Source organism: Myxocyprinus asiaticus, chromosome 45, assembly GCF_019703515.2.
Source record: "Myxocyprinus asiaticus isolate MX2 ecotype Aquarium Trade chromosome 45, UBuf_Myxa_2, whole genome shotgun sequence".
Classification (NCBI taxonomy): Eukaryota; Metazoa; Chordata; class Actinopteri; order Cypriniformes; family Catostomidae; genus Myxocyprinus; species Myxocyprinus asiaticus.
This window is the reverse complement of record NC_059388.1, coordinates 30,195,081-30,218,721: the sequence shown is the minus strand read 5'-3', so window position 1 is coordinate 30,218,721 and position 23,641 is coordinate 30,195,081. Positions and strand designations below refer to the sequence as shown.

The following is a 23,641-nucleotide window of genomic DNA, read 5'->3' as shown; positions in this document are numbered from 1 at the left end:
ATAATTAATTATTTGTGTTTCTTTTTTCATAAAAAACAACAGTGGCATTATGTTAACAAACTGGTTTTAAAGGGTTAAAATCCTGAAAATGAATGAATATTTGGTAGTTATGATCAGGACTGATGTTGGTTAAAAAATCGAAGTCATTGAAAGTGGAAAATAATATTAATGTATAATATTATTATGGAAGTTTTTTGACGCGGACATTTTTGTCCTCGGAGGACCTCTGAGTAACTTGTTTAAATTGATGCACAAGGGTTAATACAGATTAATATGAGGAAATCAAGGGAAGTATCTTGGCAAATGTGGTAAATTAAATTACTTTTGGGTGGGCCTCAATAAAAATGGATGGGCCAAGTTTTCGCCCAAATTTATTTTTTACCAAAGAGAAGCGGCACATTCAAATTGCTCTTTCACACTTTCAGAAATAAGAATTTATGCATTTCTTAAACCGTTTTATAAATATATATCAAGTCAGAGAATAATCTCTAATACTCTGGGTGGGCCTTGGTCTAATTTGGGTGAGCTTAGGCCCACTCCTGGCTACGTCACTGGTTGTATGATTTTTAAGCATCTTTTATAATTACAGGCTTTTGTTTTCAGAGTGAAATTCTAACAATCACCACTAGAGTGTGCTAATGTTACATCACAATGATGCCAGTAAAGTACATTCAAATTTACACGTGTCTTCTAGCGCCCTCTTCTGGCTATTGGAGTAAATGCAATTTAAATAACTGACAACAGATGAAAGAATATTCTAGAGTAAATCAGATCTCATTTTGCCAGACTAAGCACATTTGTCCTTCACAGGTACCAAGATATGGCACTAATATTATTTTACATCAGTACAGAATTAGTTTTTTGCAGACCCATAACTAGTCCTAACCACATAAAAAACAATACAATGCTAGTTTAGTCAAAAAATAAAATAAAATCAAACTCCTTCGTGAAAATGTATATTTAACAACATTGTTGAATAAACATCCAGGAGCAGAGGATATTTAGCACGGGCTACTTATATTAAAATGAATGGGAGAAATGAACACCCAACGGAAATATAATTAATAATTAGCATGATTATTAATATTGGCAACACTGTTATTCCTAGCAACAATTTTGCAACAATAAACAGCGTAATTACGTGAAATGCTGCATGCTTTTAAACCGGTTTAATGACATGAATCAATTCCCTAAAATGAATCGGACTTCCCAACAGGAACAGGAACCACTTGTTTACACAACAAAATCAACTTGATTACACAAATAAATTGATGTTCACATATACAGAGCAAAGAGAGGCCAGAAATAGAGTGTTTTCATTTATTTGGTGATGTCACAGGTGACAAACTTACAGGAAGTTATTGTAATACAGCATCATCTGTACATAGACACAGGTGCAGGAGATGCTCTCTGGTGTGACAATTATCTACAACAACAAAATAACATGGATCACCCTGGGGCAAATAACACAAATTAACAAGATGAACTAAACTAGAAGCATAAGGGTGCAACATGGAAAAGAACAGACTTCATATAGACGTTGATCCCTGGTTTTGTTGTGGATATAAGCAGGGATGAGACATCTATGGCAGGTTTTAGCTCTAGGACAAAAGCTAAAAAAGTGTGTTTTTGTGTACACAATTCACAGTGAGTAACACTATGATACACTGAGCTAGAAACAGACTCAATATGGCACATTCACTCGAAAAGAGAAACAAGATGGTAGAAATCAAGCGATCCCGTAAACTCCGGCCCGTCTTTTACTTCAAGACCTGCTTGTAAAGGCACATTGTTTTTAGTAGTTATTATATTCACATGAGCACATTCAAACATCTGATTGGGCGGTGTGCAAGTGATCAGGTGACCAAATGTACGCCCAGCAAACAAAGACACGTGGGCTATGGGTGACACACATTTCTCTAGAAATAAAAAAGGAAATTGATTATTTACTATGTACAGATGTGAAGCTAATACTCTATTCTACTCTCAGACTATTTGGCTTTGTAAATGTACATCTAGTCTGATGTAACAGTGGCGCACGAGTGTCTAGCAACTACAAAAGTATGCAACAGTATTTTCTGCTACACGTCTACATCTACTATATTGAATTAAACGCCCTGTATACTGTACACGCTTCCTTATCATTCAGAAACAGTTCAAATAAATTAAAAAATCACGACTTGTGAACGTATGAAATGTAGAATCCACATACTGGTATTCAATTTAAGATTTCTAGTTCATGAAATTGTTCCCAAAACGCTTTAAAATAATACAAAATTGACCTCCTTACAACTTCATTCATTTAATAAAATTGCAATAAAATATCAGTAACACCAGCAATGCTGAACCTGTTTTAAGCGTTATTTTTGGGTGAATGTCCGGGTCACATTTCACCCCAAAAATCATTAGAAAATTATTATGCATAAAGAAAATGAAGCCTGTTTTTACGTTCAATAAGACTTTAATCAATGTTCAATTATTTGCATGTGCATATTTCAATGGTTATTTTTAATTAGATTCTCATTAGTGCAATATATTTTTTATTTATAATTTATTTAAATCAGCATAAATTAAGGGCAGTACAAGAAATACCCTAAGATGTATCAATACATTACACTTCAAATAATATCTTTTTTTTTTTTTATGACAATAATGAGATTTGGTGGTAAAATGTGCTTAATTGGCATGAAAATGGCTTCATTCTTTCTTAAAAATTTGGAGGTGAAATATAACCCGAACATGTCCTTAAAGGGACAGTTCGCCCAAAATGAAAATTCTCTCATTTACTCACCCTCATGCCATCTCAGATGTGTGACTTACTTTCTTCTGCAGAACACAAACGAAGATTTTTAGAAGAATATCTCAGCTCTGTAGGTCCATACAATGTAAGTGAATGGTGACCAGACTTTTGAAGCTTTGAAAAGCACATAAAGGCAGCATAAAAGACTCCAGTGATTTAATATATGTCTTCTGAAGCTATGCAATCACATTGGGTGAGAAACAGATCAATATTTCAAAACTTTTTCTATAAATCTCCACTTTCACTTTCAGAATGTGAAAGTGAAAGTGGAGATTTATAGTAAAAAAGGACTTAAATATTGATATGTTTCACATCCACACCTATCATATCACTTCAGAAGACATGGATTAAACCACTGGAGTCTTATGGATTACTTTTATGGTTCATTTATGTGCTTTTTGGACCTTCAAAGTTCTGGCCACCAATCACTTGCATTGTAAGGAACAACAGAACTGAAATATTCTTCAAAAAATTGTAGTTTGTTTTCTGCAGAAGAAAGAAAGTCATGCACATCTGGGATGGCATGAGGGTGAGTAAATGAGAGAATTTTCATTTTTGGGCGAACCATCCCTTTAACAGGAGTTTGAAGCTTTACTGATATCCTCCAATACAGCAGGGGGCATTCAAGGGAGTTGAAAATATAAAATAAACATTTTAAAACAATGGTTTGGGGGATGCTGGGATTTTCCCCTTTTTGAAGAGTAAAAGAAAAAACATTCCCACAATGCACTTCTCCTCAAGAGAAGCTAGCATGGCCGTCCTTTTGCAGCGATCACAGCACAAATTCATATAAAAACAACACAAATAAAAACCGAATGTGTTGTAAGGTGATATCGAGTGAAGGATGGAAAGTTTGTTCCCGGGTCGATCCTCGACTTCCGAGCTGAAGACGTGGGAGTGTCTTGGCAGTTTGTGGTGTTATTTAAAGATGAAGTTGAGGAACACCTGGAGGATGATGAGGAAAAGAATGATGGCGAAGTCTCTGTGCGTGAGGAACGAGCTCTCCGCCGCCGACTGACTCGCCACTCGACCCCTCAGAGCGGTCACACTCCTGAACGAAATGTAAATAATTATTGTGAAATGTAGTTTGTCATTATGAAATGAGAATTTTCACATGCAGTATGTTAATAACCTGTTAATATCCTCCTGGGTTTGTCTGATCGACTCAATGGCACTTTGGATTTCACTTAAATCTGTTGCTTTCTTCCTCAAGCGACTGGTGTGTTTGCTTTTGTGCCCTGAAACAAAGATGATGTCACAAAACATCGTTCAATACTTTATTATATTTTCAAAAGAAATTGTAAGAGGTGCCGCCATGTAAAAACTCGCTGCCACTATGTGGGAGTTCCGTTCAAACGATACAAATGTTCACACAAACGCGTGGGGTAGTTCACACCAAACACGTTTTTGCGGCACATCTGGCTGTTTTTCAGCATCTAGCGCAGGAGCGCTGTTTTTTTAGACATCAACTTTTAAAAACGAGTCTTGAGACACCCGTGATCTGTTTTTTTCCGTTGCACCACGTCTTAACTTTTTTTAACGCAACAACATGTTCAGTGTAAACAGCCCTTTTGCACTGAATTTTAATACTTTTAACCTCTTCAACTCTGCGGACCCGCCGGTGGGCCCAAAAGGGGGCGCTATGTCGCGAAAAAAGTTTACGCTTAAATTGTTCAAATCTCCAAATACATAAGTCAGGCATATGGGGTATCGTTAGAAAGCTTAGAATCTGATCTTTTCATAACTAGCCATCATTTCTGCATTTACATAAAATAACAAAATAGAGATCTGAAAATATTAGCGTCGCAAATCAGCGCCACCTAGAGGTCATGTGGTAGAAATATTAAAATAAATACGTATAAAAGTCTTTCATATAGCACTTTATTAGACAAGTTATATATCAAATTAAAGCTTTCATTCTCATGAATGCAACTGTATAGTTTATTTTGTTGCACTAATACCACAGTTTGAAATATTTTCAAAAGAATCACAAAGTGAAATATGATAGTTGGAAGACATCAAATACAAACGTCTCTTTTATGCGCAGATCACTGCTGCTGTAAGCCCCAAATAGCTAAAAAAAAATGTAGAACTGCTTTTATCTTAGGCAGTTTTCTAAAAAGAAATTGCCATTTTGAACTTGTCTGTGACCTTCTTTGGCTGAATAATCCAAAGTTATATCTTAGATGTCCAGAACAAAATATGCAGTCCAGCAGGAAAAGCATGCAAAACAAATCATCAGATATATGTTTCCACTATTGATGATAAAATGTTATTTGTTATCGCAAAGGGGAGGATTCCCCTCAGCTTTCTAGATTGAGCTTCTAGTCCACTCAGAGGCCGAGATATTCGATGAAACAATGAAGGTGGTGCATGAACTGAAAATTAGACTGAATGTCTATGGACGAGCACATCTCTGAGGGCTAAAATGCATTAGAGCGCCACCTACATATCAGATCAACATTCTGTGAGGGAAGGTGATAGAGGAAAAATATTTTTTATCGAACTTGCTGCCATCTAGTGGAATAAAATAAGACTGTTTGGAGGGAGATGGAGAGAAGAGAACCAGAATTACATGCTTACAAACAACAAAAAATTGTATATATTTTTTATTCTTCATCATAAGATTGTAAACATAACATATGCAATATTATTTATGAATAACTGGAGTCTTTTTAGTCCATAGTCCATGTAAATGGTGAGCTTTTAAATTTGAAAGTGAAAAATTGCAGATGGCAGCCAAAAAAAGCCCCAGAGTTCATTTACATTTATGCATTTGGCAGACACTTTTATCCAAACTCACTTACTGTGCATTCAAGGTATACATTGCATCAGTTCCCCTGGAGTCCCATGATGTCCCCCCCCCAACCCCATGATCTACCAGAGCTACATGAACTCAACTACAGTGTTTCCCTTATATGCATTTTGCAGTTTGGATTTCACATGGTTCATTTAATATTCTTGACGCAACATAACGCTTGCCAGCCACATTAAGCTGTGCGCTTTGTACACTGCGAAAGAGACCCCACCACACACACAAATACACATGCATACTCACAGTGACGTCACCGCAGAACACACGTGTCAAACTCACTTCATTTTAAGTGGCCTGCAAGCTCATTTCTGAAATGTAGGATGGCAGGTGATCGTAAGGTCTCACTGAACAATCAGTTAGCGCTTTCCTCTTGAATATTAATTAACCTTTTCCTGTCACCTGTATGTTTTGGAGCGCATTTTGCTCGCTTCAAAAGCGGAATGAATCAGCGCTACACGGATCAATTATCAACACGGCTCAATCATGGATAGAGCAGCACGAGTGCAGAGCAGGTGCGGTAATATTTGAAATGCGCTTGTGAACCATTGTGGTGCGCGGCGGGGATTGTGAAACCCCTCTGAATGTGGTACAGAATTGTCTGTTGCAAAACTCTTATGTCTCGGTGATGAAACTAGTTTAAAACAAACAGCCCCCACATTATAAACGGCAGTGACAAAGAAAACAGGAGAAAACATCAATTAGAAGGCTTTTCAATTCTCAGATCACAACGCTTACAAAACTTTACCATGGATTTACTGCAGTAACACTAACTTGTACTGTATTAACTATGGTAGTTGTGGTAGAAAAACTTTCTAAATGTATTTAGACTGCTGTTTTTTCATTACAAAAATGCCATAGTTCTTTATAGAGAAACCATAGATACTATGGTAGTGAGGAGCCATGCATGGTCATTGTTCATTGTGAATCTATGGATACTATGGAAGAACTATGGTGCATTTTCATAATTATGGACCAAGCTAACAGTTTTCCATCTGTGTAAAAATCTGTTCTCTTGTAATGCCCTCTGATTGTAGGAAAATGTAAGTTGTTTTGTTTGCCTTCAGACTTCAGAGCATGCAAACTCAGAATCAATGCTGTACTGTCAAATGTGCATTTCAATGCACGTAACATTTAATATTAATTGCATGGGTGCTACCAAAGCAGGTGCTGGTGCTACATTTTCAACGGGCCCTTTGAGGGCACAAATAAACCCTGATGTGGCCCAGGCTGAAATTGAGTTTGACACCCCTGTTTTAAGCTATTCTTGGACCAACACTCTTTAATGCGGGTCCGGCGTTGCGGGCTTGTGAATGCACACACAACAGCACTGCTGTTTTAATACTAATACCGAGTAATTTTATTTTTAATGCTGTGTGTCTGAGACTTACTCTCACTGCCAGACGAGTCCTGTCGGTCCGGTTCCGGAGACGAGCAGCCACTTTCTGGACTTTTCAGTTTGTCACTTTTATGTTTTCGTTTTGGTCCTGTCACCTAAACAAATAAAAACAGAACATTTACACACCTTCACCTTTAAATTGCATTCTTAATTCTAAATAGGTTTCTCATGCACACACAAATAAGTCAGGCATGCAAGCGTGTCAGCTGCCGAAGAGCACGTCAAAACCAAAACAAGCCAGCCAGAACAAAAAAAGAAGTTAAAGATGAGGCAGAGTAGTGGTCATGTGACCAGATGATTGGTTGCTTTGCTGAATGATGACTGGTCGTTTGGAGAATAGACAGAGCGCAGGCGGCGATGATGAGACGGAAGCAGAGAGAGGGGTTGTGGGTAGGTGGAAGGGTTTGAGAGGTGGGAAGGGTGGGGACGTACCTGGCTCAGGTAATTGTCCCTCCGGGAGCCCTGCTGGGTACTGAGACTAACTACACTGGCTGAACGTACCATAGGCGTCCTGTGGCGCACTTTGGTTTGAATACAGCCGTCTTTCTCGAACTGAATCAGATCGTTGAGCGGATCCCACGGACGAGTGCTAGAACACAGAAAAACACCAGCCTCACAGTAAACCTGCTATGGTGAAATGCACTTCCTGTTCAGGAGGTGGCAGCAGAACACAAACGTCTGTTAAATAGTCAGTTGTTAGCATGCTATGGCAAGCCGAATTGACTTTTATTCATTTGCAGGATATGAATGGTTGGTATCAACAATTACATTTTCACTCGTTAAAATGCTAATTCTTGATGTCATGCAATTACTACTAGTGAAAGAGCTAATTTATGATATCAGTAATTACATTTGCACTAATAATAACTTTAATTCTTAATATCAAAAATGACGAAATACACATTCTTGATGTCAAAAAGGACTGTGTGAAAAACTAATTGCCCCCTTAAAGTTAATAGCTGGTTGTGCCATCATTAGCATCAACAACTGCAACCAAACACTTCCGATAACTGGAGTTCAGTCTTTCACAACGCTGTGGGGGAATTTTGGCCCACTCTTCTTTGCAGGACTTTGACTAGGCCACTCCAAAACTTTAATTTTGCTTCTTTTGGGCCATTCAGAGGTGGACTTACTCCTATGCTTTGGATCATTGTCTTGCTGAATAATCCAGCTGTGCTTGAGCTTCAACTCACGGATTGATGACCGGACATTCTCCTTTAGGATTTTCTGGTAGAGAGCAGAATTCACGTTTCCCTCAATTATTGCAAGTCACACTGGCCCTGAAGCAGCAAAGCTTCCCACACCATCACACTACCACCACCATGCTTGACCGTAGGTATGATGTTCTTTTTGTGGAATTCTGTGTTTGATTTGTGCCAGATGTAACAGGACCCCTGTCTTCCAAATGGCTCCACTTTCGACTCATCAGTCCACAGAACATTCTCCCAAAAGGTTTGAGGATCATCAAGGTGTGTTTTGGCAAAATTCAGATGAGCCTTAATGTTCTTCTGGGTTAGCGGTGGTTTTAGCCTCGCCACTCTTCCATGGATGTCATTTCTGCCCAGTGTCTTTCTGATAGTGGAGTCATGAACAGTGACCTTTAGTGATGCGAGAGAGGCCTGCAGTTCCTTGGATGATGTCCATGGCTTTTTTGTGACTTCCTGGATGAGTCGTCGCTGTGCTCTTGGAGGAACTTTGGAAGGACGGCCACTTCTGGGAAGGTTCACTACTGTGCCAAGTTTTCTCCATTTGGAGATAATGTCTCTCACTGCGGTTCTTTGGAGTCCCAGAGCCTTTGAAATAGATTTGTAACCCTTCCCAGACTGATGTATTTCAATTACCTTTTTCTTCATCATTTCTGGAATTTCTTCGACCTTGGCATAGTGTGCTACTGGGTGAGACGTTTTAGCCAACTTCATGCTGCTGAAAAAGTTCTATTTAAGTGTTGATTTGATTGATCATGGCTGGCAGTAATCAGGTCTGGGTGTGTCTAGTCCAGCTGAACCCCATTATGAATGCAGTTTCATAGATTTGGGGATTTAGTAACTGGCACAACCAGCTATTAACTTAAAGGGGGCAATTACTTTTTCACACAAGCCCAGTTAGTATTGGATAACTTTTTTGCTTCAGTAAATAACCTTATCATTTAAAAACTGTATTTTCTGTTTACTCAGATTGCCTTTGTATTATGTAAGATTTTTTTTTTTTACATTTTTGAAACAATTTATTATGAGCTATACACGAAAACAGAAGAAATCAGCATGGGGGCAAATACTTTTTCACAGCACTGTAAATGTTTTTCAACATGTTAGATTTGGTATTTAAGATATCAGGAAATGGATTTCAGATATCTATAAACTGAAGAGTAATTAAAGATATCTCCAAAGACTCTTACTAGTTAAAATCACATAACAGATATCAGAAATTAACATTGGCACTAGTGAAAGCCAAATTACTGATATAAAAATGTGCATTTTTTCTAGTTACAATTCAATTGTTGATCTCAAGAATGGACATTTGTACTAGTAACAATGTAATTATGTTTTTACCAGTAAGAACTGCATAGCTGATATGTGAAATTGAAATTTCAGCTAATAAGAAATTAATTGTAAATATCTGTAATTGTGTTTTGAATAGAAGTGGATGACAGATCGTACTGAAATTCTACTAGTGAAAATGCAGTTTCGGATACAAAGAATTAGTTTTTACAAGCTGAAATTACATTTTTTATTTCTGCGAGTGATGACGTCACTTTTGATAATAAGAATCAGCATTTTAACTAGTGAAAATTGAATTATCCTGGGAATGATTAAAAGTAAATTCAGCTTGCCATAGCATACAGCCATCAAAACAAAGTGTTTTCAGTGCATAACATAAAATAAACGCAAGTTATATTTAAAAAATATTCCTTTCGTAAAACCCTCTATTAAAACATACACTCCAAAAAACATTTCAGGCTATTCATCAACAGTATGACAAATTTCTATCAAACTGAAATGAGTAATCTTATAATACTCTACATTACAGTAATTTTAAGTTCAATTAAATTCATCACTTAATGCTTAATTCATAATATGCACATTTAAAGTCATACAACTGAAACGTGTATAAATAACTTCTGAAAGTGTGTAAAAAAGTTTTTAATTCGATTTACTGAATAAACATTGTCCGAAGTGTCACTACCTAAAGACATTTTACATTATACCATAAATGTCCACTAACACACTAGCTAGCTGAATATTGTTGATATCACTGCGATATCTTTGGTAAATGGAAAGTTTTTGATTTCTCAGGATTAAAAAGGCTAATTACATTTATAATTAGCAGTAAATAGGCCTAAACAGCAAATTATCAGACTCAGACGCTGTCATTATTTCACAACGTACAACAAGATCAATCATTAAACAACTCCTGAAGTTTGAAGTTAAATCAATCTACTTAAGTGAGCTGATGTCGGATCAGCAGCTTTTGACTTACTCGGCATATCGGTAATGCCACTCTCCGGTGGCAGGGTCTTGTTCGAACAAAAGGGGCGTCCACTCCTCACATTTCGCCTTTCGCTCGCGTGCCGCCTTCCTCTGAACCTCCTCCAGGATGAACTTCTCATTGGTCGCTTCTGTCTGGTCCTTGTTATTTATGGCCCGCGTCACATGTTGCCACAATCTGAAGATTGACACAGAGTTTTGGTCCATTATTTTTGTCAATGTCACTTTTAATGTCCTTTCTGTTCTTTAAATTCAGTTGTTGATCAAAAACAATAAATCATTAACATTTAATTCTAATCATGCTTAGCACGGATGAGGTAAAGCTAATTGAGTCCTCTCTGGTTAATATGCATTAATTTGCCAGAACTGTTGGTTTTCTTAAAGAGACAGTACCGATTTTTAGCATGTGCTCAATAAATCAATGTAAATACTTGTTAAATGTAACAAAATATAAACTTTTCAATATAATATAATATTTATTAATGGAATACATGGTTTTGTTTATTTTGTAAATGTGGCCAAAATGATGAAAAACTCATACAATTTAATTTTTAATATTAATATTTTTGTAATGTACGTAGTTAGAAGATCTGCAACAAAATTTAAAGGCATAGTTCAACTAAAAATGAAAGTTCTGCAATCATTTACTCACCCTCATATTGTTCCAAACCCGTATTTCTTTCTTTATTCCGTGGGACAAAAAAGGCGAGTAAATGATGACCGAATTTTCTTTGAACTATTTAGAAAAGCCCTTTACAGAATATCTTCAGCATACCTTACAGATCACGTACACATTTAATTTGAGTTGTAAGTGAGCAGCAGTGATCAGCTGTGTTACCTCTCGGACTCAAACTCGCCCTGTTCCTCTGGTGGTACAGTACAGCGGGTCAGTCTGCTCTGTCTCAGCTCGGGCGTCGGGTTCCAAAACATCTCAACTTCGCCCGTCTTCTTATCGTTAATGAAGATTTCACTGTCCTGTAGACAATACACACACCCAAACAATACTGATGACTAGGGATGTCAACAGGGCTGAGAAACTAAATTCGAATTATATTGAATTTTAAAGACATTAATTCAGGTAGGGGGAAAAATCTACAAGACATCTGATTTTTAAAGGAACACTTTACCCAAAAATGAAAGTTCTCATCATTTACTCACCCTCATGCCATCCCGAATGTGAATGACTTACTTTCTTTTGCTGAACACAAATGAAGATTTTTAGAAGAATATCTCAGCGCTGTAGGTCCATACAATGTAAGTGAATGGTGACCAAAATTTTGAAGATCCAAAAGCATATAAAAGCGGTATAAAATTAATCCATCAGACTCCAGTGGTTAAATCCATGTCTTCAGAAGTGATATGATAGGTGTGGGTGAGAAACAGATCAATATTTAAGTCCTTTTTTACTATAATTTATCCTCCCTGCCCAGTAGGTGGCGATATGCACAAAGAATGCGAATCGCCAAAAGTGAAAGAGTGGAGATTTATAGTAAAAAAGACTTAAATATTGATCTGTTTTTCACCCACATCTATCATATCACTTCTGAAGATGTGGTTTTAACCACTGGATTACTTTTATGCTGCCTTTATGTGCTTTTAGACCTTAAAAATGTATGGACCTACAGAGCTGAGATATTCTTCTAAAAATCTTTATTTGTGTTCTGCTGATGAAAGAAAGTCAATGTGTTTGACTGGGATGGCATGAGGGTGAGTAAATGATGAGAGAATTTCATTTTTGGGAGAACTATCCCTTTAAATCAACACTGTCTCCTCAAGAGGGTGCAACAAATCAATAAAAAACAATTAGTATTGTGTTGTAGCGATTGTTTATTGCAAAAATCATATCTGGCTGTTAAAAAAATATGCTTAAAATGATAAAGTCAAAACATTTAGCCAGTTCTCAATATTCTCAAATATTAAGTAAAAAAGTAAACGCTTTAATAGACGGTTCAGTCCTCATCGAGTCATCATCAGTGCCTGGCACACATCCAAAGTTCTAATGTACATTTTACCATTCGAATGTGCAGTTTCTTCGAATATTCGAATTTCAAATTTTAATTTGACAGCCTTACTGATGACACTGTCTGACTTGTGAGATGAAAAGTCAGATTTAAAACTTTCCTTCACGCGTAGTCTCGCTATTCAATATTGGACTTTAAGTCTGGTCCACTTAGCAGGTCATTGTGGCCAAGAACTGCCCATTTAGACAGGAACAGACCGTCTAACTTGCATTTAAAGTGACCAACCACTTTGCCTTTTTTAATGTAACCTTTACAAGCAACTTCAGACTGTCTGTGAGGGTAAGACTATATTAGACACACACACACACACACACACACTCACACATGCAGGACTCACCCAGTGCCCCTCGAGTGTGGCCAGCACCTCTTTCCCAAGTTTAATCTTTCCGTTGATCTGATTCACGCTGTCACTGCTTCCGAGAAACGGCTGAGAAATCAGAGAGACGACAGAGATATCACAGTCACAACTAGTCAAGACACACTTTGATGTTTGACAAGCCTTATCTAAAAGCTTGAACTAGTTTTAAAAGTTTAAAAGGTTATATATACATTATAGTCAGATGGACCGTCAAATAGATAGATAGATAGATGGGAAAGAAAGAGTGATAGATAGATAGATATATAGATAGATAGATAAACAGGAAAGAAAGAGTGATAGATAGATAGATAGATAGATAGATAGACAGATAGATAGATAGATAGACAGATAGATAGACAGATAGATAGACAGATAGATAGATAGATAGATAGATAGATAGACAGATAGATAGGAAAGAAAGAGTGATAGATAGATAGACACTAAATGCCTGTTCACACCAAACCGTTTTTTCTGGATCAATTGTTCGTTCCGATTAGCTTTTGAATGGGAACAACGGATCCCCATGGCACTTTTAAAAACGGGTCCGACAAATCGTCCGCAGACAGTCCGAAGGTTTTTTTTTTACCAAGAGTATTCTTATTGGCATTAAAAATAGCAGCGAGGTTCGGAAATTCGTTGGCACTAAGCTTGTAATAAAATATCCCATAAAAAAACTCTTTACATGCAATATTTTACTGTAGAAAAACAAATTGCAGAAACACACCGCTATTTTTATTGCTATAAGTATTGCAATAATTTAAATAAAGAATAGACTAAGAGACAGTGTATTCTTTTATATTGTTTTTAATATTATGCATCATATTTTAAACTATACCTTTAATTCTTAATGTACTTTATTCTTTGTGTATTTCTATCACTGTACCTTGTGTTATATTACCCAGGCATTTTAAAAAGAGAAGTTGGGTTTGGGAGTCTGTATGGAATATACTTGTAGCAAAATACATGTGCAAATAAATATGCAACAGCGCTCGTTCCTCAACTTGCTCGCATAAAAAACAGATTATATACTCCTCAAAATGTATCAACACCATGAAAAGAACATAATATACAGTTATGCCAAATTAGGTAAAAACAGCAACAACGCTTGTGTTTGAAGAACAGCAACAGCGCCGCCTACTGAACAGGGGTGAAATAGATTTTTTTTTACATTTCTTTATGAACTCGGTGTGAATCATCACCATGAATCATCCACGGGGATGGCAGCCTCGGTGTGGAGCGCTCCTATTGTTTTGTTGTTTTTGTTTGTTTGTCCTGTGTTTAGTAATCTTTATCCAGTCAGTTTTACCAGAGACGAACTGCTGAACATTCGACAGCTTATACCAGAGAATCTTTTCCCAGTTTTTGAATATTCAGACGTTTTGCTAGACATTTTAGTCAGAGGTGCGGCTTTGTTGTTCAGAAGACGCAGGCGAGGATGACGAGCAGGCGTGCTGGTCAAACTCCGTCGGCGGGGCTTTCGAACAACGCTGCCGAGCATTCATCTTGCGAATCTCCGCTCTCTTCCTAACAATAAAATCACAGACACAGAACAACAATACCTGGACTCAGTTATTATTATTCTTGGGGATTTTAACAAAGCAAATCTGTCCAACTGCCCAAATATAAACAGCACATCACATGCCCCACCAGAGACAGGAACATACTGGATCACTGCTACACAACAATAAAGGATGCATATCGCTCTGTACCTAGAGCAGCTTTTGGACTCTCTGATCACTGTCTGGTTCATCTTCTTCCAAACTACAAGCAGAAATTAAAATCTGCTAAGCCTGTAGTAAGGACTGTAAAGAGATGGACCAATGAAGCAGAGTGGGAACTACAAGCCTGCTTCGATTGCACGGATTGGAGTGTTTTTGAGGCTGCAGCCACAGACCTGGATGAGCTCACAGATACTGTTACATCATATATCAGTTTCTGTGAGGATATGTGCATTCCTACTAGGACTTATTTAAAGTTCAACAACGACAAACCGTGGTTTACAGCAGAGCTCAGACAGCTTCGTCAGGCCAAAGAGGATGTTTACAGGGGTGGGGATAAAGTCTTGTACAATCAGGCCAGGAACACACTGAATAAGGGAATCAGAGTGGCTAAAAGAAGATACTCTGAGAAGCTGAAAAACAAGTTTTCAGCTAACGACCCTGCATCAGTGTGGAGTGGCATGAAACAACTCACAAATTACAGGACTCCTACCCCCAACCCTGTAGGGAACCAACAACTGGCTGACGACCTGAATGTGTTCTACTGCAGATTTGAAAGGCCAATCTCACACCCCACACCCACTCTGACCTTCACTTCACACAAACACCAACACCTCCTGCAACCCCCCTCCTCCCCCTTCCTGCTTCTCAACCTGCACTTAAGATCTGTGAAGATGATGTGAGCCACGTCTTTCGGAAACAAAAGATGAGGAAAGCTTCATGACCAGATGCCGTCTCACCAGCGTGTCTTCGATCCTGTGCTAACCAGCTGGCCCCCATCTTCACACAGATCTTCAATAGATCATTGGAGCAGTGTGAATTCCCATGCTGCTTCAAACGCTCAATCATTATTCCTGTCCCAAAGAAACCAAAAATCACAGGACTTAATAACTACAGACCTGTCGCCCTGAAGTCTGTGGTCATGAAATCATTTGAGAGACTGGTGTTGGCCCACCTGAAGACATCACTGAACCCTTTCTGGATCCCCTTCAATTTGCTTATCGAGCAAACAGGTCTGTGGATGATGCAGTCAACATGGGATTGCATCATATCCTGCAACATCTGGACAGACCAGGCACATATGCAAGGATCCTTTTTGTGGACTTCAGTTCGGCTTTCAACACCATCATCCCAGCTATACTCCAGAATAAATTACACCAACTCTCTGTTCCCATGTCTATCTGTCAGTGGATTACCAGCTTTCTGACAGACAGGCAGCAGCTTATGAGTCAGGGGAAACTCACTTCCAGCATCTGTACAATCAGCACTGGTGCCCCCCAGAGATGTGTGCTCTCCTCACTACTCTTCTCCCTCTACACCAATGACTGCATTGCCAAGGACCCCTCTGTCATCGGCCTCATCCGAGATGACGATGAGTCTGCATACAGAAGGGAGGTTGAACAGCTGGCTGTCTGGTACAGTCAAAACAACCTTGAGCTGAACATGCTCAAAACGGTGGAGATGATTGTGGACTTTAAGAGGAACACCCCAACACTGACCCCCCCTCATCATTCTAAACAGCACTGTGGCGGCAGTGGAGTCATTCAGGTTCCTGGGCAATACAATCTCACTGGACCTGAAGTGGGAGACCCACATTGACTCCAATGTGAAAAAGGCCCATCAGAGGTTGTACTTCCTTCGCCAGCTGAGGAAGTTCAACCTGCCACAGGCACTGCTGATACAGTTCTACTCAGCAGTCATTGAGTCTGTCCTCTGCACTTCAATAACTGTCTGGTTTGGTTCAGCTACAAAATCAGACATCAGAAGAACACAAAGGACGGTTCGGACTGCTGAGAGGATTATTGGTTGCCCCCTGCCCCCCCTTCAAGATCTATACACTTCCAGAGTGAGGAAAAAGGCTGGAAAAATCACTCTGATCCCACTCACCCTGCCCACTACCTTTTTGAACTGTTGCCTTCTGGCTGATGATTCAGAGCTCTGAGCACCAGAACCGTCAGGCACAGGAACAGTTTTTTCCCTCAGGCTATCCATCTCATGAACAGTTAAATTGCCCCACTGAGCAATAACTATGTGCAACACACAGTTTAGTCTTTTTTTATATTTATCCAACACATCCAACCTCTTCTGCCATTTCATTCCTCTGGGAAAAAAACCCCAAAAAAACAACATTTGCACTGTACATAACAGATTTGTATTTACACTGTACACAACAGATTTGTATTTACACTGTACATAACAGATCTGTATTAGATTGCACTACGTATGTGTATGTGTGTATGTATGTATGTGTGTGTCTGTGTGTGTATGTACGTATGTGTATAACTATTTTTATTTTTTATTATTATCTATGTCTTGCTGCTGATTTTGTATTGTTGTACACTGGAAGCTCCTGTCACCAAGACAAATTCCTTGTATGTGTAAGCATACTTGGCAATAAAGCTGATTCTGATTCTGAATAGAACTTTCCTCGGAAGTTCTGTACCAAGTTTGGTGGATGTAGCTTGAATGCTCTAGGAGGAGTTAGTGTTAGAAATTTTGGTCTCTGTTCAGGGATTTTGAAAAAACACTAAACCACGTTTGCAGGATAACAGTATGTTGACTTTGTCAAACCAACATAATAACAATGATACCAAATTCCCCTTTTCAAAGCACAACGCGTTATTCCAGAGTTGTTTTTTCGTTGTTTGGTACAGTAGCAGTGCAGTTATTAATGTGGCATTTGATTAGATGTGTTATGAATGTGTAGTCTGTGGCCTTTCTCTCTGAATCCTGAAATAAACATTTATTAGCACAAAACACACAGACCTTGAGTTTGAACTCCAGCTGAGCGCTGTAGCCCGTCTTCTCACAGGTGATGGTGACCTGACCGCCCAGCTCTAGTGTCATAGTACCATACAGAATACCTGCACACAGAAAGAGAGAGAAAATGTGTTTATTTGTGTGAGTGAATGATGTATCTAAATGAAACTGTTTGTGTATGCATGGACATTTATATTTACTTTCTTACCAAGTTGACAAAAAACAGTGCACAAATAACATTACGGGAGAATACATGACGCTTTGAGGAACAAGGAAGCTTTGGTGACACTTTATAAACCATTCACAGACATCATATAATGTTTAACAGATCAGTAGATCGTGTTCAGATCATTCAATATGTCGGAATATATAAATCACTTTCATGACATTTACTATAATTTCTGAATGTATATTAAAGGGACAGTTCACCCCAATATGAAAATTCTGTCATTATTCACTCACCATCAAGTTGTTCCAAATGCATGACTAAATTTATTTTGTGGAACAAAAAAGGAGTTCTTTTAGGGAATGACAGCCTCAGTCACTATTCACTTTCACTGCATGGAGAAAAAAATAAAATATATATCTATATATATTTAAAAAAAAATTTTTAAATAATTTTATCCCCTTTTCTCCCAATTTGGAATGCCCAATTCCCACTACTTAGTAGGTCCTCATGGTGGCACGGTTACTCACCTCAATCCAGGTGGCGGAGGACAAGTCTCAGTTGCCTCCGCTTCTGTCAATCCGCGCATCTTATCACATGACTCGTTGTGCATGACACCACGGAGACTCACAGCATGTGGAGGCACATGCTACTCTCTGCGATCCATACACAACTTACCACACGCCCCATTGAGAGCGAGAACCACTATTCGTGACCACAAGGAGGTTACCCCATGTGACTCTACCCTCCCTAGCAACCGGGCCAATTTGGTTGCTTAGGAGACCCGGCTGGAGTCACTCAGCACGCCCTGGATTCAAACTCGCGACTCCAGGGGTGGCAGTCAGCGTCAATACTCGCTGAACTACCCAGGCCCTGAAAAAATATATTTTTAACAATTTTCCAAAAATATCGGTTTTTGTATTGCATGCACTCGTTTTTTTATGTGAAATCTTTGCTGCTTTTAATAAGTAAATGTGACTAATGATTATATAGTTACTGATAAAATAAATAAATGAATAAATAACTTTTAAAATGAGTATTTACTGAATATAAGCAACTTGTGCTTGGGTAAAATTTTGTATGTTATTTTATTGATAAAGGCTGTTAAAATCCATGTAAAAAAATCAGAGCTTTGAAAATTCTGGTTTATACTTTTTATATGATATATTTGAAGTATGAACTAATATTTCTGTGTATTTTCATACATGCAGCCTGCTCTGTTATTAGAAAGATCTCATTATTTTACATTACAAGCTGTTATGATGTCATCTTACCGTAAGTTCATGAGACCCAGCGAAAAAAGTTTGACATTTTCCCTTTTTTTAAAGTCAATATAGTGTTTGGTGCATAAAATACATATGATAGAAATTGTTACTGATATTGTATTTGATGTGCTGAATTGAACTGTGATACATTTCAGTCCATATTTATAGAGCAAGAAGAGGAAGTTGTCATGGCCAAACTCTCGAGTCCTCTGATAATACCCCAAGATTTACCACTGTAGAAAAATTACATAACAAATGTCCTGCACAAAAATGAGGATAATGACCTTTAAAGCCTAATGTATCAAATATGATACATAAAAAAACTTGCATTTTTTAAAAAAAGAAATTTACGATTGTTTTTATAGTTAGTCTAATGGTACTAAAAGCAGTTTAATGTAAATAATAATAATAATAATAATAATAATAATTCTGACAATTCTTTCATATGTCAGGCTTTACAGGGTAAACATCTCCTTGTGTGTTCTACGGATGACAGGAAATCCGAAAGTTTGAGGGTGAGCAAATGATGTCAGTATTTAAATTTTTTGGGTGAATCCCTTTCAATTATGACCTTTTTTTTTTTTTATAGTATTATACTGTATATTATAATGTTATCTAAATAAGATATATAAAGTGCTACCAAAACGTCATATGCTAACTAAATAAAAAATCTAGATGGGATACTGCACAAGTAACTAGTCCCTGAATATTACTAGACAAAACAAACGTACCTAGATGTGTCCCTACAGAAGACAACGAGGAGAGGGTGTTAGTAGTGCAGTATGAGGGTGTTTGAGTTTTAATTTGTGTGTGAGTGTTTGTGCAAGCAGACAAACCTTTGCAGTGAGCGTAGGGCATGTTCATCACGTAGTCTTCTCCTCTGTTGAGAAATGTCAGTCTGGCCTCACCGTCCAAGATTGCCGACAGAGAGTTTCCTGAAAAACACACAAACACAACTCTTGTTCACGTGTGTGTGTGTGTACTGACAGCTTAAACAAAATGTATTTATGTTCACATTTATTGTCACTGCTCATCTCATGTCTCACCATAAAACTTGGACTTGGCCAGAATGCTGCCGCTGAGACAAAAGCCATCCTTCCTGTTACTGACGTAAAACGCTGAGACAGGAGGATGATGGGATACCTGGAGGAAAACGGGCACATTGAGTCTGTCAAGTTGCGCTGTTTAAGACAAAACAAACAGTATTAAAATGGATATTACTGTCGCACCTGTTCTGAGATGTAAAAGGTTTTGCTGTTTGTCCGGTTGTGGAGCCACAAACAACGAAACGTTTCTCCAATAATGGGGTTATACGGTTTCTTTAAACCCTGACATAAGAAAATATGACGTCAAATGATAGATTCATGACATGTCGGTCACACTTTCAAGACTTTCAGTGAATCTGTAAGGACAAGTTAATGTGGGTTTTACCTTTGGCTTCTTGTAAAATCCTGAAATGTACCATTTAACCACTTTCTTCATGCGGTCGTAGGCGTTCTCCTCCACAGCAGCTCTAAGCATGCCAACAAAACACAACAATGGTAAATTCCAAGTCGTAAATTATGGGATTTTTGTCAAAAGATTTTTTGTTCTTTTTTTGTCAAATATTTACAAATGGAAAATGATACCCAAATGTAATTTCCTGCCTACGCCTTTGCTTGGTTGTACAGTCATTGCAGATAAACGCACGCATTTTATAATAACAATGAACATTTTATATAATAACAGTGAACTAATTTCCATTAAAGGGCAATACTGGGGCATTTGTTTACCTTTATGAGGACAAACTGTATTAACATAAATTATCTGAGAATTTACACTGGCGGCCAAAAGTTTGGAATAATGTACAGATTTTGCTCTTATGGAAAGAATTCTTGCATTCTAGCTGTCAGTTTGTCCAGATACTCAGGTGACATTTCACCCCACACTTCCTGTAGCACTTGTCATAGATGTGGCTGTCTTGTCGGGCACTTCTCACGCACCTTACAGTCTAGCTGATCCCACAAAAGCTCAATGGGGTTAAGATCCATAACACTCTTTTCCAATTATCTGTTGACCAAATATCTTTCAGCTGTGTTTGATATAATGGCAAGTGATTTTCTAGTACCCAATGATCAATTTAGCATGATTACTCAAGGATAAGGTGTTGGAGTGATGGCTGCTGTCTTGATTTGATCAAAAATGACTTTTTTCAAATAGTGATGGTGCTGTTTTTTACATCAGTAATGTCCTGATTATACTTTGTGATCAGATGAATGACACTTTGGTGAATTAAAGTACCAATTTCCTTTAACCCTTGACTTCACTTTAACCCTCCTAGTGCATTCAGGTCATTTTTTAAGCAGGCAGAGGTAGATAATCATTTTTAACTACCACACAGTTTTTAGTACGGGAACCAAACTTTGGGACTTTGTCAAGAATACATCTTTTGCATTCCCCGGTCAATTTTGACCCAGACATCAATTGTGGCTTTACACATGATATTATGTTGATTTTTTTTGTACATCTATGAATTAGATTTTTACTTATAAACACTTCACTTACATTTAGCCTCTTTCTCAAACTCTCTCACACACTTTTTTGTCTCTCACTGAGACTGCACACACATACACATACAGTCCCACAAAACAGACATGACAGATGTAATAATGTAGCATGAAAGAGGAAACTGGCCACATTTTACTCTGCAGCAAACTCACGCATCAACACTCCACAGTTCATGCAAGTAAATAAAATAGATTTTGCTTAAAAACATAGTAATGTTGTACACTTGAGTTGTACAGTTGTTTTGATGAAGTTTAGTTGAAAAAGAAAACATTGGTTTCATAACTTTTGACCACCAAGTTGTATTGAGCAGTTATGAGTGATAGGAAATTCATTCAGATAACTAGTAATTCTCACATTAGATGTTAATATAAATTGTATGTTATGTTATGTTTAGATTCAATTTCACAGAAATGTTGATAAAAAAAAGATTTCTTCACATGTATCACACTGATTTTGCTGTAGTTAATGTACATTTTTAATAATATGTATTATTTCTAAAAAATGGCATATTAAATAATAACCTTTATATTTGGTCACTTAACATGCCAAAAATATCAATCTTTTTACATGTATGAACAGCTAAGAAGCTATTAATGGCTTACAATATAGTTTTACATGAAAACCATCGTGTTATGGATGATTTATAAGCTTGAATTCCACCGGGTCAAAATTGACCCGCAAATGCAAAAGGTGTCTGCATATTCTGAACACAACAGAAGGGTTAAATTCACTTTAAACTTCACTTTTCACTTTAATATCACATTTTACTGTCCAAATAAGGAAATTAACAGCACATTTGAGTGTCTCATTTAATTGCAGTTCCTGAAGAGCACGTGAACATTAACCAGTTCTGAACAACGCTTTGATGCACGTGCCGTCTGCGGAGGTTTGTGCCAAACTCCAGCAAAAATATGAATGAGGGTTTTAATGAATGCATTAAAATTGTGTTATTTTTAACACATTAAACAGTCAACTTTTAATCGCAGAAATTAATGCATTTAATTTCCCAGCCCTAGAAGAGATATATCAGATGTTGCAAATAAAACACAGCAGAATTCATTCATTTTGAAATTGTGGCATTTCCCGAGCCCCCATTTACAAATATCACATTTAATTTCTCACTGTGCATTATAATGTTTTGATACTCGATTTCACATATAACGTAACTTTTGTGATTGGAACTTAGTATATAAGCATTACTTCATGGAAAAGATTTTTTTGGTGATTATAAAAAATAATTCTGATACTGGTGGAAGAATTGCTTATTCTGATTAATGATTTGTGTTATTTACTGTTATTTAAAGTCTTTCATAGCATTGCTGTTGGTTTACATCGTGCTTAATGACAAAAGCCTCTCAAAGCTTGTTTCTAACTTCATGTTGTCACAAGTCAAACTATCATCAGTACAGCAATCAACCATTTAAATACAGAGTTCTGGTTTCTGTATTTATTAATGGATCAACTGAACGGACCGTTTCAGTACAAGTGTAACTGTACGAGTCTGTGTTGTCTTACTCCGACAGGAAGTCAGCGTGGTAGTAGTAATCAGACAGTTTGTCCAGGAAGGATCGGGGCTCCAGAATGAAGGTGGGCAGCACAACTTTGGACAGATCCATACCGGGTCGAACCTGCTTCAGAAGAGTCCAGATCAGAGATTTATTCTCTTCTGATACCGTCTCTGTCTGTGACGCCTCGCCAGCCTGAAACGCACACAGATTGAATAAGCAGATTGTGTCATATCCGTCACAGACTTCAAACACATTCATCTCTCCAGCTGTCTGCAGTAAAAATAGACATTTAAATATTGACTTTGTGTCTGTGCGTCAACAGCACTCCCCTAGAGTCAAATGTGTGCGCAGAGAGCACTTCAATAATTCATTATGGTAATAATAAAAAATAATACTGCACTACATGACTCTTCTTTGCATATTTACATTTTTTTTGTGTTGCTATTAGTCAATGACTTTCAAAGAGTCATAATAAATTAGATTAAGAGTATAAATTCAGTTACAAACACACACCTCTCCAAGCTCCTCATGGCTCTGCTCTATGTATGGCGTCTCCCGTAGCGTCTCGTTCGGGTCTAGGTCGATGTACGAGTCTTCCTGTCGCCCTGACGTGTCACTGTCGCTCTCTTCGCTCTTCTCCATCACTTCATTCTCCCATTCCTCCGGCTCCTGCTCATTCTCGCGGTCGGACTTATCCGAGTACAGATCAGGATCCTTAAACTGGTCGCTGTCATTCAACCTGACACATCACACAAACTCTCAGTTAATACACACACGGAGGAGAGCCAGTGGCACAAACGTA

General features: G+C 37.8%; 1 protein-coding gene across 10 annotated transcripts in view; it reads right to left on the bottom strand.

The window, feature by feature from the left end:
• Positions 1-1,276: 1,276 nt before the first annotated feature.
• The window catches only part of osbpl8 (oxysterol binding protein-like 8), a 105,303-nt gene continuing 82,938 nt past the window's right edge, over positions 1,277-23,641 (bottom strand). For 6 of the 10 annotated variants that reach the window (XM_051688189.1, XM_051688194.1, XM_051688188.1 and 3 more), the window contains 14 exons: positions 23,353-23,578; positions 22,847-23,031; positions 20,216-20,297; positions 20,014-20,112; positions 19,831-19,927; positions 19,621-19,719; positions 17,360-17,457; positions 12,855-12,944; positions 11,335-11,471; positions 10,489-10,674; positions 7,444-7,600; positions 7,004-7,106; positions 3,933-4,038; positions 1,279-3,851 (listed from right to left, as the gene is read on the bottom strand). In XM_051688189.1, the coding sequence (XP_051544149.1) occupies positions 3,719-3,851; positions 3,933-4,038; positions 7,004-7,106; positions 7,444-7,600; positions 10,489-10,674; positions 11,335-11,471; positions 12,855-12,944; positions 17,360-17,457; positions 19,621-19,719; positions 19,831-19,927; positions 20,014-20,112; positions 20,216-20,297; positions 22,847-23,031; positions 23,353-23,578 (1,798 nt within the window). In that variant the 3' untranslated portion in view covers positions 1,279-3,718. Of the gene's footprint in view, positions 3,852-3,932; positions 4,039-7,003; positions 7,107-7,443; positions 7,601-10,488; positions 10,675-11,334; positions 11,472-12,854; positions 12,945-17,359; positions 17,458-19,620; positions 19,720-19,830; positions 19,928-20,013; positions 20,113-20,215; positions 20,298-22,846; positions 23,032-23,352; positions 23,579-23,641 lie in introns of all 10 variants that reach the window. The other 4 variants (XM_051688192.1, XM_051688197.1, XM_051688195.1 and 1 more) reach the window with 2 other exon arrangements.